General features: G+C 45.2%; 1 protein-coding gene across 1 annotated transcript in view; it reads right to left on the bottom strand.

Moving 5' to 3' along the window:
• The window catches only part of MRVI1 (murine retrovirus integration site 1 homolog), a 289447-nt gene that overhangs the window by 250320 nt on the left and 24256 nt on the right, over positions 1-14871 (bottom strand). The window contains exon 3 of the mRNA XM_019519582.1: positions 4817-4956. Within this exon, the coding sequence (XP_019375127.1) occupies positions 4817-4956 (140 nt within the window). The remainder of the gene's footprint in view (positions 1-4816; positions 4957-14871) is intronic.

The following is a 14871-nucleotide window of genomic DNA, read 5'->3' as shown; positions in this document are numbered from 1 at the left end:
CGGCCAATGACTCTGCAATCAGATCAGCCAACTTCCTTAGCACTCTTGGGTGCATCCCATCTGGCCCCATGGACTTGTACACATCCAGCTTTTCTAAGCAGTCCCTAATCTGTTTTTTCAGCACTGGGGGATACTCACTTCCTCCCCAAACGGTGCTGCCTGGTGCAGTAGTCTGGGAGCTGACCCTGCCTGTGAAGACGGGCAAAAAAGGCATTGAGCACTTCAACCTTTTCTGCATCCTGTCACAAAGTTGCCTCCCCGATTTGTTAAGAAAGCCACACCTTCCCTGATCCTCCTCTTGCTACCAACATACCTATAGTAACCCTTCTTGTTATCCTTCACATCCCTTGCTAGCTGGAACTCCTATTGCGCTTTGGCCTTCCTGACTTTATCCTTGCATGCCTGAGCAATGCTCTTATATTCTTCCCTAGTTATTTGTCCAAGTTTCCACTTCTGATAAGCTTTTTTTTTTTGTTTGCAATTTAGTATAAATGAAGAGTTCCCTACTAAGCTAAGCTGGTCTTCTGCCATACTTCCCACATAAAAACCACTCACCCTTTTATCTCAAAATGAAATGAAGGTTTTCATTTCAGTAAGTTTTACAATTCAAGGCTCTTCTGTGAGTTTTATTCTCTGTTTCACTTTTATATTATTCTTATATTAGTTTAAGGCATCAACAGTAGGAGTGCATCATGTGACCCAATAGACACAATATTCTATTTATTTTTAAAAACTTATTAGGGGAAGCTGCTACTTGGTACTGTTTGAAACATCTTGTTTCTCCTATTTGCATGATGTAGTTTGATGCCAATACAAAAACACCTGGCTCTGGAAGTAGAGTTGACATCATCATGTAGGACTGCTTCTCACATCATCAGCTTACTGAGTGGGACAATACCCAAGCCAGCCAGTAGAAAATGCTGCATCTCTCCTAGATTTAAGATGCACCTACCTTGATTCTGGCCTCTGCTCCAAAGACTGTTTATAAATTGTACATTAGAGAGCTGCAGGGTAAAATATATAAACAGTCTAGGAAGAAGGAAGTTAAAGCCAGGACTCTCCCCTCTTTCAAGGAAGTGCCCTTATCAGGTCATGCTTCTTTTTGCTCAGTCTTTCTCTGACTGAAGAGTCATGCACCCTTGGCTATAGACAGCTCAGCATCAGCACTAAGGGTTGACAATGCTTCCAGCCCAGTTTAACCTGCAGCCTGAGTAATCTTCTAGTGGATGGGAAATGCAAGTCTGAACCTTCTCAGGATGAAGAGGGTCTGGAACACAGGTCTCCTACTCTTTGGTCAAATACTCTAACCACTAGTATATATAAAAAGTCACCAGCACCACTTCCTGCTTCTCTTCCTCTGACCAAGTTTTTGAATAAAAAGAGCCATGGGTGCTAAACTCAGTTCTGTCAGGTGATGTTAGGCATGCCTCAAGCACACCTATCATTGGGGACTTAGACCCCTGGACACTTAAGTCTGTGAATCATAATGAGCTTTAGGTTTGAAATAAACCAAGATGGTAGCACTGCTGGGCACTCACAGTAGCTGAACTGGAGATACATAAATAGGGCTTTTTGGAAGGTTTTAGGGGCCTAGAGAATCTCAGCACCTGGTGTCTAGAACTGATGGGTCTAAGTGTTGCCTGAATCCCATTTTAGGTGCCTAAGCTGTTTTTGTGAGTCTCACCTACACTTTTTCACTGAAATACAAAGGAGATACTTTGTTATCAGGGCTAGATGAACTATGAAATGTATACTTCACAGGAAGTTTTCAAAGGGTTTTTGTTTGCTTTGATTCAGGTCTGAGTTCCAATGTTTGGCTCAATAGTGATCTTCATTAGCCATGAGAAGCAATCATAGGGGAAGCTCTAACTCTGCTGCTATGCCCTCAGCTGAAGCAGTACATATGCAGGCTGGCAAACACAAGAGTTATGAGATGATGGAATGTAGTCTGACTCAAACAGAAGTCTTAAATAATTGACCTGCCAAACTCTAACAAGACTCAATTGAACACGTATGAACTGAGATTTTCAGGGGTACGGAACTACTCAAATTGGTATGAACTTTCACAGAGATGGCAAAATGCCCTTTCTGCTACAAATCTTTAAGGCCCAAGAACTTCTCAACTATATGGTCATCATTTTTTTTTAAAGTAGAGGCAAAACAATGCGATTTTTCCAAACTTTGTTCCAAGAAATGCTAAACCATTCTGTTTTGAGTTTTAAAATGAAAAGAAACCTGATATGGAAAAAATTAGCTCAAACAGCATACAAAATTATAAAACTAGTGAAAACACAATCTAAAATACTCTCTTTCTGCAGCAATTCATATAGACATACTTGGTACCAACAACAGTGTAGCCACAGTAGCACAGAGCTCAGGATAGGTTAGCTGTTTATCCAGTATCGCAGCTTGAACTGCAGCCCACGTTGAACCTTGTATTGCTGCAGCCAACTATTCCTGGTACCAAAATTATTTACATTTAGTTCATGTGCATACAACCTGCAATCACACCTAGGAAGTACAGTGAAAACTTTGCCCCAGTGGAAACCTGTTAGGCAACCTTAACTATAGGTGGGGAGCAGGGCAGCAGGAGCAACCCCTAGGGAGCACACATTACTGCCTGTTGCTCAGCAGCAGCACTCAGCTGCTGCCACTCAAGTGAAAAGACCCAGGTCAGGTAAGACTCCTCTCCCTTTCCACCCCCCTCCAGTTGCCAGCATCATTCCTGCCTCCTAGTGCTGACAAAATTTGGTACACCTCTTCTTGGGGAGAGAGTAGAGTGACAGCAGGGGGTCTCTGCTCAGGACAGTTTCACTCAGAAGTTGTTTGCTGTGGTCAAGCAGATAGGCTAAGCCTGACAGGTCACAAATCCCCTTGCAACCTGGCAAGGGCTGTGTAGCAACAGCTGCTTTATTTACCCTTTTGCAACCATGGTCAAATTGAGGCTTTTACAACCAGGATCTACATGCAGATCCCAGCACCTGTGAGAGGGTTAATGGAAAGGGGGACAGACGAGGCTAATATGAGGACCCAGCCTGGCTCTCCACTGGGCTTCCCCAAGGACTACAGACTCACAGGCTGTGATATATAAAATTCTACCAGACCCCCTCACCCCATTCTGCTGTCAGCACAACCTCCTCCCCACTGCTGCTGTGCCTAGGTCACAGAAATAACTAGTTATGCCACTGGAACATTGATTCTCAACTGGGTGCCAGAATCAGGAAAGATATGGTGGAGTAACTTGAGTCTGAAAAAGGTTTTATATAGGTATTAAAGAGTAGTTAGCAAACCACTTTTTTCAAAGGTGTAGAAGTTTCTTTTCCATTGTTTTTATAGAGGTTACATTGTTCAAAATGGTAACATCTATAATATGAGCCAAATATGTATTTAATAGCAACTTTACACATGGATGCTGGTCTCATTGATTGTTCTAATTTAATCTACTGCATTCAAAATCAAATTCCAAATATGGACTCTGGCATTTTGTAAGAAAAAAATATTAAATGAGATGATATATTGTTAATTATCATAATGCAGTAAGACAGGGGTTCTCAAAACTTTGCGATACCATGACCCCCCAGCAGCCAATCAATGAGAGGGGGTGTCCCCCATGTGCCCGCGTGGTGGTGAAAGCGGAAGCACCAGTGGTGTGCAGGTTTGCAACCCCTTTTTAAGTTGCTTGTGGTCTCTGGTGGGGGGGGGGGCAGGATCGCGACCCATGGTTTGAGAACCCTGCTGTATAACTTAAGTTCAAGGAATAAGATATGCATAATTTGCTCAGCGAGATTTAAAAATCCTGGGTATTTTGCTCAAATTTTAGTGGAAATTACTGGAAGATTTTATTTGTACTAATGAAAATTTCTGAAATATTTCTTCATTTAAACTGACACCATATGAATTATTGGTATGCATGAGCTACTAATATTCACAACGTTGCTTTTGTTCACTCTTTTTCCTAAGGATAAAATGTTACATTTAAATGATGCTCCTTCTTTGTAACTTTGCCTATATTCGTATGTATGGCAAACAAATGCTGCTCAGTGGACTTTGAAACTCACAGCTGTAGCACATCTGGTCTAATTTTTTTATACTTTCAAATAGTATAAATAAAAGTAACTCAAGTGAAATAAATAGCTTTGCAGCAGATAAACAAGAGAACAAGGTCCTCTGAGTCCATGCACAAACCTGTGCTAGTTGCATTACAAGCAATGCCTAGAGGCTGGGAGGTTTACAACTTTATGCTTTCCCCCTAACGTGGTTTGGAAAATACAGGTATGGCAGCTACACTAATAGAGCGGATCCTAATGACATTGTTTCTTGAGAATTTCATAATACAACACTTGAAGTTAATAGAGAAGGGACTGGGTGCTAGTGCTTTCCCCTCACCCACTTTATGGACCCCAAATTCTAGCATTCCATCAAAAAGTATGATGATACCCACCTGCTATAAATCATATTTTAAAATAGACAGAAATTGGAGTAGTGTGTAAAAAATAGTTAAAAATAAAGTGTTTAAAAAACCTGGGCACTCTTGAGGTAAACTGAACTTATCCTTAACACAGTTGCTAATATATCATTTTTATAGGCCACAGTTTAACTGCAGACTGCACACAGCTATGTACATACTGGAAAGTCTATTGGCAGAAGCAGAGACACTAGCAGGGAATTAAAAGTTTTCTTCCCAATTCTGGGAAATCTACAGAAATGACTCCATCAATGGTAACAATACTTGGAGCAGTCATATAGTGTTCTAGACTGTTGGGAAGAAGAAACCCACTTTTTCTCCTGAAACTCTTAATCTAAACAACTTACAAACCTGGTTGATTTTGCTGAAAGTTCTGCCCTTTTTGGAAAGATTGTTTCCAATGTCTTTATGACTTTATTCCAGCTTTCCATGAATGGGTGTAAGCAAATAAACATGCTTAACAGAGATTGGTCCAACTTCTCTTTCAGCTCCTAAAACAGGAAAAAAATAAAGATTTTTAAAACAGAAAGCAACTGTTCATTAGATATTCTAGAAAAGGAGATCTAGAATTGTAAATATTTAATTCAAACAAGAATTATAAATTATTTATTTTGTATACTAAACACCCATATGAAGTACAATGCAACAAAACTGCTACTTGCATTGAAGACATTAGCGAAGTAGTCTTATTAAAGATAATGATATAAATTATCAGCTCGTGTAAATTGTTTAATGAAATGTCAAAAGTGTTTTAGTGTGACACAAGTGTCAGCAGACTCCTTAGCGTAACATTGTGCTCAGTATTATAACAGGCAATTACTTCCTACCTTGGAATTTGTTACTTCACATCAAATATCATCTCTTGAAAAAATGTAGCAGATCCACATGACAAACTAAAGGAATATGCTGTGTCCCACTAAACCTAACAAATGGGTTAACCTAAGACTAGACTAAATAAGAAAGAAAAAAAACTAAATAAATGAATGCAAATAAGAGTGGCAAGTTTTGATCACTGTTATACATGAAGGTCATTTTCCTGATTGCTCGAGTAGGACATGCTTAGAAAAATAATTATGCATTTGAAAATTTGTAATGGGAGTGCAACAGTCACTTGTATATGGAAACAGAAATATAACACTATGAATAATGAATAGGAATACAATAAGCTAATTGGAAAAAGTAACATTTATTTACATGGGAAGTTATACTGATACAGCCATAGTTTTGTAATTTCGCTGGCAGATATCCCTGTATAGACAATAGGGCTGTGTGAAACAGCACCATTCTGCTTCAACTTCCATTTTGATGGAACAAAGTTTCTTTTCAAAAGCACTGTTCCATTTCCTTTTGTCAAAACTGTTTTGCTGTTTCAACATTTCGCCCATAGGCTATAATGGGGAAGCACAAAACTGCGTATAACTTTGACATTTCTTACTTGATTTGGATTAAACTTGCAGGGATGGTAGGCCCTTCTGAGGACATGAAGCCTGCCAAGTTTCAAAGAGATAGGTGCAGAAGTTTCTGGGAAACTGCACCTCAAGTTGTAGAAAACTAGGAGCCAGGGACCAAGAGCAGCCTCTTGTGATCTGACAGGCAGATCAGGGGCCCCGAGGGCTGTGCGGGCTCTGCCAGACTCCTCCCGAGGGTGCGGGTGGGCCCCGATCTACCTGCCGGATGACAGAAGGCTGTTCCTGCCACCCAGGACCAGCAGCGCACTCAGTGCCAGTCCCAGGCAGCAGAAGCAGTGTCCTGTGATCCAGCAAGCAGATCAAGGGCCCACACCCCCAGGAGGAGTCTGGCAGAGCCCTGCAGCCCTCCCGGGGGTGTGGGTGGGAGGCTGCCACTGCTGCCTGGGACCCGCACTGGGTGCAGCTCGCACCCAGTGTGGCTTTATGGAGCTGAGCCTGGTTGAGGGAAGGGGAGCGCAGCCCTGGTGCTGTGTTCTGATTCTCCCCACCGGGCTCAGTTCCACGGGGCTGGCGCTGCTGGGAGCTGAGCCCGGTGGAGGGAGGCAGGGTGCAGTCCCAGTGTTGCACTCTGATTCCCTACACCGGGCTCAGTTCTACAGAGCTGTGAGCCACTGGGAGATGAGCCTGGTGGAGGGAGGCAGAGCCGGCTCTGCCTGCCTCCTGCCATTGGGCTGAGCTCCATGGGGCTGGCAGAACCAAGTGGAGCGCAGCCCAGCAGTGGGAGGTGGGCAGAGCCAGTGCTGCATTCTGATTGGTTCTGCCTCCCTCCAGCTCCCAGTGGCTCACAGCCTCATGGAACTAAGCTTGGTGGGGGGAATTGGAGTGCAGCGCCGGGGCCGTGCTCTGCCTCCCTTCACTGGGCTCACCTCCTAGTGGCTTGCAGCCCTGTGGAACTCAGTCTGGTGGCAAGAGGCAGCGCGCATGGCTGGCTCTGCCCATCTTCCGCCACCAAGCTGAGCTCCATGGGGCTGGCGGGGTCGACTGGACCCTGGCAGCAGGATGCAGGCAGAGCCAGAGCTGTGCTCTGATTGGCTCTGCCAGCCTCTGCCAGGCTCAGCTTCCAATGGCAGGAGGTGGGGAGAGCCAGGGGTGCGCTCCCCACCAGGCTGAGCCACATGGGGCTGTGGAACCACTTGGAGCACAGCCCTGGTTCTCCTCTGCCTCCCATCACCTAGCTGCTTCAAAATTTGAAACATTTTGACTGCCCTCTTCATTTCAAGCCTGTTTCGAAGCCCTTCATTTTAATTTCACTGTTTCGAGCTCATAACGAGTCAAAACAGCATTGAAAAGAAACAGCTGGTGAAGCTTCACACAGCCCTAGTAGACAAGCACCAAGTGAGAAAAGACTTAGTACAGCCATGTATTTTTAGTAAGTGTTTTTTATAATTACATTTTAATTATACAGAATAAAATTGGTTGACCAGGTATGCGCACATGCACTTATATGCAGAACTCTTTGGTATAGCTCTAGAACTTAAATAGGCATGAGGATGAAGGGTCATCAGACTGATAGCAAGAGACCTCTAATTTCTGCTGCTTGCAGTGCTATCAGTGTCCTGAGATAACATAGGCATTCTAGAGGCTTGTCTATACTTAAAAACATTTAACCGCATAGCTAAACTGGCAGAATTCTTTGACCAGTATAGCTTAAACCTGTTCCCTATATAGAGTAGTCTGTACTGGTAAGAGATCTTTTTCCGGTATAACTGAGGTTATGGAAACACAACATGATTACTGAGAAGTCATTTACTCTGGGTTTTCCTCTGTAGTTAGGAGTACTCCCAAGCTGGTTGCTCACAACACCTGGCTAAAAGGTGGCAGGGAGTTTGTTTACACCGGTGGTGGGATATTATTTTGGCTGGAGGGCCACTTAACGAGTTTTGGTGAGCTGTTGAGGGCTACCAACCCATCCCTTGACAAACACCCAGCCCCCTGGTTGCCATCTTGAGACCTGAAGTCCCACCCTTACCCCCTGACCTTTGCCACAATAAATCCCTCCCCTTGCCTGCAAAGTACTCCTTTTGGGAGGGGAGGTTGCCATTTTGAAACTGGAACTCCGCCCCCCCCGAATCATAAACTAAAAGAGAGTCAAACATCTACTATAAATTATTTTAATTTTGTTTAAAAAATAATTTTGTCCTGATTTATGTATGTTTGCAGCATATCTAGAGGCAATTGCATAATAGCTCAAAATACAGGCTTACTTTTGTATATTGTATGTGGGGGATAAGGGGTGTATGTGGGAGGTGTGTGCTTGGAGAGTGGGTGTGTGTGTGGGGAGGGTGGACGTGGGGTATGTTGTTGGGGTGGGGGAGGTGTGGGAGAGTGTGGGTGCATATAGGTATATAGTAAGGGTGGAAGGGTGTGGGAATGTCTGTGGGAGGGTGGGAGTATGTGTGGTGGGGGGCAGTCCTCAGAGTTCCTGGAGTGTGCAAGTCCCTGGAGCTGGATGTGGTGGCAGTGAGCAGGTCCAGCCGCATCTGGCCGAACAGCACTCCTGTCCAGGTCCCTGGCCGCATGTGGTGGCAGGGTGTGGGGCTAGCCCTACCCAACCCCATAGTGTGCAGCTCCCATGCTCCCACCCCAATCCCCAACTACAGGTGGCAGTAGCATGTGGGGCCAGCCCAACATGACTCCATAACACGCAACTCCCTATACTTGCACCCAAGTCCCTGACTGTGCATGCGTGCAGGCCCAGCCTGATCCAGCCCCATAGCGCTCCTGTACTCCTGCAAGGTGTGGGGCCAGCCCAGCCCCATAGTGCATAGCTCCTTGCACTTCTACCCCTTTCCCCTAGTGAGAGTCCCTAGCCCCAGCCTGGTGGGGTCTTTACCTGCATTCCTAGGCTCGCAGGCTGGAAACAGTCTTGGGGCAACCTGGCACAAGCTCTGGCAGACAGAGCCTTGTCCCCAGTGCCCTCTGGCTCGAGGCTAGGGCAGGTCAGGCCAGGTTGGTGTGCGGGGTGGTTGCTTAGCAACCAGACCTGTACTTCCTGCATGGAGGGGCCGGCTTGCAGAGGGGCAGTGAGGGCCAGGGGTTACAGAGGGCTTATGGAGGGACCCTATGGGCCAGATGGAATTGCCTGGTAGGCCAGATCGAGCCTGCGGGCCATATTTTGCCCACCCCAGTTTACACAGAGTAAAAGGAAACCCTGGGATAAAGCTGACTAAGGCAGGGGTTGGCAACCTACAGCCCATGAGCCAGTTCTAGCCTGTGGAACTACTGGATCCAGCCCACAGAAGTAGGGTTTGGTGGCATTTGGCAGCAGGGGGCTTTGACACTCTCCCCAGAGACAAGCAGTGGTGATGGCCAGGCCATAGTGCCCACACTACTCTAACCCAGGGTGTATCATTCCACCCCGCAGCTGGAAAAAGGTGGCTGCACAGATTAACTCACTATAGTTACTCCTCACTTCAAGGGGTGACTTTACCCAAGAGTGGAGTGACTTGCATTGGTGAAAGCTGTGCACTATGCATGTATTCCACTTTTACTATGGAGTAAGGTCAATTTTCTCCACAGTAACCACATCAGGTGCCTATACAAAGTACCTGAATTAGGGTTTTTGCTGGAATAACCATATTGGGTAGGAACATGGGCAGATCAAAGACTTTGAAAAAGCGGGGTGCGGGAGATGCCTCTTGTGCTGCAGGGGAGGTCACAGCTGCACCTCACACTGTGGGCAGACCACACTGTGGCAGCAGCTGCCAGGGGAAGCAGGTAAGACTTCTCTCCACTGCTTTTGGCACCCCTCCAAGGGCAGACCCAGAGGTAGTGCAGTGGCACAGCTGCACCCCACTTTTGGACTTGATCATACTGCTGGAGCCTCTGGGGACTTTAAAAGAAGTCCTCCACAAGGAAGGGAATCCCGCCTCCCCCTTCACGTTCAAAGCATGTCAAATCCCATTCCCTCCCCTCCTTCCCCCTTCCCTCCCGTCACCCTCCACCTGCCCTGGCTGCTTTCCTCACTATCCTGGGAGCAGGGGAATCTTCACTGCTGCTTTGGTCCACCCCAGTTGTATTGTGTTCACCAAGAACTGGGCTGGGCTCACCTAGGACAGGGACAATGGCAGTGCTTTCCCGTGCCTGCTCCTGTGGGAACCCAACAGCCTCCCCATTGCTGCTGTCACTCTCCCAGTTAAACCCAGCCCCCTGGCAGTTCAGCTATAGTGGGCAGGAGCAGCTCTGAAACTTCCCCTGCACTCAGGGCAGCAGAGAAAGCAGCAGCAACTGGATGCAGAGAGGGGGAGGCAGGGATGCTTACCTCTCCCGCAGCACAATCTACTGGCACCAGCGTGTTGAGGTGGAGGAGCCTGGGAGTTGGGGTGCAGCCACCCATACAGTGCAGGTAGCTGCTTCCACATGTCCTTTGCTAAATCCTGGATCTGCCCCTGACCCCTCCCTTCCAGTGCAGGCACCTCCCCTCCCCAGGAGGGGTTACCTCTGGATGCAAGAAGGGGGAATCGGATCCATACTATCATTAGACTGGCATGGAATCTACCCACCATCTCCAAATTCTGTTCAGTCATTACCCCCTTATTCCACTGACTTCAATAGAGCTGGCCTCAGAGAAGTAGGCCATTTAGACAGATGTAAGAAGAGCCTGGCTGAAATTAAGAGCTTTGTATCTTAGAATATGAAAAACAGCCTATAACTTCTATGACCCTAATATTTTTCTCAAAAGAAAAAAAAAAGAATCTATAGGCTAAGGTCTGAAAAATGTGGTTTAATAAGTTAGGAGAATACAAGACAGTGACTTGAAAAAATATTTATTCCTCTATTTTCTGGTCATATAAACAGAAATGGCAAAACAGGTTTTTAAATGTATTCAAAACGTTCCTGAAATTGGAAGTCACTACAGGCCACACTGGCTTTCCAGCTGTTAATCCTGATATATTTGGGGTTTATAGAAGAAACATACCCAGCACCAAGTATAACAGAATTACAAATCCCAAGTGCTGTTATATAATATGATAAACCCTAGAGAGATTGTGTGTTCATATGGGAAAACTGAAATCATGCGCCAGGTTTTCTTTTGAAACTGTTTAACTATCTGCATTTATAAATTAATACTGCCCTCTGCTGGCAGGCCTGCTCTACTTCATAGTTTTACAAAAAATAACTGAGGAGACATCACTCACAAGTATCCAGTTAGTAAAGGACCTCCAGTTAGTACAAGATGTCCCCCCTCCCCGTTTGTATTTCCTGGACCATCATGGCTATAGTAATATTCCAGTCTTACTAGTAATTTATTTGACATCTTCCTGTATATTAAGCAAAAATCTTAATATGTATGTATACATTTACACATACACACACAGAGACAATATTATTAAGATTTTTGCTAACAATATTGTATAGTATTAGTTTTGTAGTGTGTGTGTGTGTGTGTGTGTGTATCTACACACACACACACCAAAAATAATAATATACAATACAGAATATTTTGATACTTACATTTATGTAAGTGTATTATACTGAACCTTTGGTTATATATTACATATTTACCTACTTAAAGCAGAGTTTATTAAAGTGAGCAGGGCTTGTGTAACCTCTATTAGTTTTGACTGCAAGACCAAGTTTGGTCTCTACTGCCTTGGCTGGCAGGTGTTGAAAAGGTCTGCAGGAGAACTGCTCTCAGTCCCAGTCATCTTAAAAAACAACCCCTTACAAATAGTCTAAAAGATTCAAAGATTTAAATTCACCTTTCCTTGCAAAATGAACTCACCACACTACCTGTTATTTAAAAGGAGAATATTAAAATGAAAAGTGGGCTTCCTCCATGGCTAAAAACCGGAGAGCACCACTAGGCAGCAAAGAAATTCAGCAGCCTTCCATATATCAGTATTTGGATTCCAGTTTTATATAAATCGTAGACATAGTAAACTTAGTGTGGTCTGTACTAGATATTTGCTGTCATCAGATATTTGTCACATCAGACTACATGTGATTTGTCATAACTTTTGACAGATTCTGCTTGGCAAGGGAACAGTTTAGATAATTGCAAGTTGAGCTCAAGAAGTGTTAGAAGAAATGTTTGGAGAAGCTTGTTTTGCACCTGTCAGCATGACTGGCCCAAGCTATTTTTAACAGAAAAGAATTAAGGTCTATTGCAACTACTGAGTTTTAAAAGGAAAATAATGTCTTTCTCTGCTTTTTCAGTCTGCGTTAACAAGATTTTTCCTTTCCTTTTCCTTTTTAAAAATTTGTTTAAACAAAACCAAGCAGTCATTATCCAATATAAGATGTATACTATTGCCAGTAATGAAACTACATGCTTTACAGGCATGCAGTTTTATATATTATTGACCAGAAGGTTACTTCTTAAAATTGTTACTCTGTCCTTTTACTGTTGCTTTCAAACGGAGGACCCATTTGTGTCTATGCTGACAACTGTGTCCTTTTGTCAGCATGAGTTAAGAGCACACAGGAAACCTCTTCCATGCGTCTCCCATACCCAACTCTCTTTCACAATGCAAACTTTGTTTACTGGGGAAAACAGGGACTGCTGTCCTTCTGTGTACCTCTGCTGAGAGATGCCACTCAAGGAGTATAGAAGCCCTCAATACCAGTCCTCAAAACAGGCTTAGTGCATATGGAAGAACAGACAGCTTCCCCTGAAAGGATGTGTCTATGCGCACAGTTCCTCCAGGGTAAGTACAGAAGATTTACACCAGCCCCCAAAATCAGGCTGTGCCTAAATGGCCCATATCAGTATTAAATAAGCAACATGGGGCATTTTTACATATGTTTGTGCAGCAGCACCAGGTGCTTTTAAAAGCACCCAGCACTGCAGTGCATACAGTTGTGCAAGCGGCGAAATACACGGCAGTGCTGAGAAAATGGCAGTGGTGTGCTTTTGAACTAAAACATGTCGAAGGTGCTTTAGTTGAAAAGTGCAATGCCGCCATTTTATGCAAGCTGACGTGAATTTCACTGCTTATACAACTACACGTGATGCAGCGCAGTGCATGTCAGCTTGTGCGTGCAGCAGACTCAATTGAGTCTGTTTCAATGTGCTGGATCTCCAGTGCATCCCAGCACGAAAATGTTTGTGTATAAATGCCTATGAGTCATAGAATCATAGAAAATTAAGGTTGCAAGGGACCTCAGGAGGTCCCATCTAGTCCAACCCATAGCTCAAAGCAGGATTATCCCCAACTAGATCATCCCAGGCAAGGCTTTGTCTAGCTTGATCTTAAAAACCTCCAAGAATGAAAAATCCACACCTCTCTGAGTAGACTGTTCCAGTGTTTTACTACCCTCCTAGTGAGAAAGCTTTTCCTAATAGCTAACCTAAACTTCCCTTGCTGCAACTTAAGATCATTGCTCCCTTGTTTTGTCATCTGCCACCACTGAGAACAGTCTAGCTCCATCCTCTTTGGAACCCCCCTTCAAGTAGTTGAAGGCTGCTATTAAATCCCCTCTCAGTCTTCTCTTCTGCAGATTAAATAAGATCAGTTCCCTAAGCCTCTCCTCAGAAGCCTGTGCCTCAGCCCCCTAACCATTTTCCTTGCTCTCCGCTGTACTCTCTCCAACTTATCCACATCCTTTCTATAGTGTGGGTCCCAAAACTGGACACAGTATTCCAGATGTGGCCTCACCAGTACTGAATAGAAGGGAAGAATCATTTCCCTCAATCTGCTAGCAATGCTCCTACTAACACAGACCAGTATGCCATTAGCATTCTTGGCAACAAGAGCACACTGTTGGCTCATATCCAGTTTACTGTGCATTGTGCTCCCAGATCCTTTTCTGCAGAACTGCTGCTTACCCAGTAGGTCCCCAGCCTGTACCAGCGTATGGGATTGTTCCATTGTAAGTGCAGGACTTTTCACTTGTCCTTATTGAACTTCATGAAATTTCTTTTGGTTTAATCCTCTGATTAGTCAAGGTCATTCTGAATCTTAGCCATAGCCTCCAGCATATCTACTATTTTCCCCAGCATGGTGTCATCTTCAAACTTGCTGAGGCTGCACTCTATCCTACCTTCCAGGTCACTGATGAAGATATTGAACATACCGGCCCTGGAAGCACTCCACTTGATACAGTCTGCCAACTAGACAATTGAGCCATTGACTACTACCCTCTGAGCCCAGTGATCTAGCCACTTTTCTATCCACCTTACAGTCCATTCATCCAATCTGTACTTCCTTAGGTTGCTTGTGAGAATGTTGTAGGAGACCATATCAAAAGCCATCCTAAAGTCAAGGTATATCACATCCATTGGACTTCCCATGTCCTTAGAGCCAGTCATTTCATCCTAGAAGGCAATCAAGTTGGTCAGGCATGGCTTGCCCCTGGTGAATCCATAAGGACTATTCTTAATTACTTCTCTTCCAAGTGCTTAGAAATGGATTCCTTGAAGACTTGTGTCATGGAGTGGGGCCTACGAGCGGCTGTGATCCCGCTAGCGCCCCCTACCGTGCCAAGTGAGCAATCCAGCACCCTCGATTCTCGCCCGCCACGTCTTGTTGGTACAATAGTTTGATATGGGAAGCTGCCTTACGATCCCCTTGGTCACAGTGTTCTGCTAATAACTGCCTCTCCTGTACCAGATGGGGTGACTTGGTGCAACCCCGGCCTTATGGGCTATGCGTGCCTCCTACCTCCCCCCTTCAGCACGCCCCAAGCCTTGCAGTTGTTCCGGACGTTCTCGTGTCTCCGATATACACACCCTCTCCGGGCCTTTACCCGCGCGCCCTGCCCTCTCCGGGCTCCTGCTCAAGCGCTCTGCCCTTCCGGGCTCTTTAGACTTGCCCTCGCCCCTTTCCGGGGCTTCACAATCGACTCGCCCTTGTCTAGGGCTTCTCCCGTAACCTTGTCCTCACTGGACGCTCTAATCTTGTACATGCCCTTCTCCGGGCTTCCAACCGCGCCTTCCTCCTCCTGGCCCCGATCCGCACGTCCGCCCCTCTTCAGGCTTCACACGCACGCCTG

The sequence above is a fragment of the Gavialis gangeticus genome, unplaced genomic scaffold, assembly GCF_001723915.1.
Source record: "Gavialis gangeticus isolate Ggan-Ray unplaced genomic scaffold, GavGan_comp1, whole genome shotgun sequence".
Taxonomy (NCBI): Eukaryota; Metazoa; Chordata; order Crocodylia; family Gavialidae; genus Gavialis; species Gavialis gangeticus.
The sequence above is the reverse complement of the archived record's forward strand: the minus strand, read 5'-3'. Positions and strand labels throughout refer to the sequence as shown.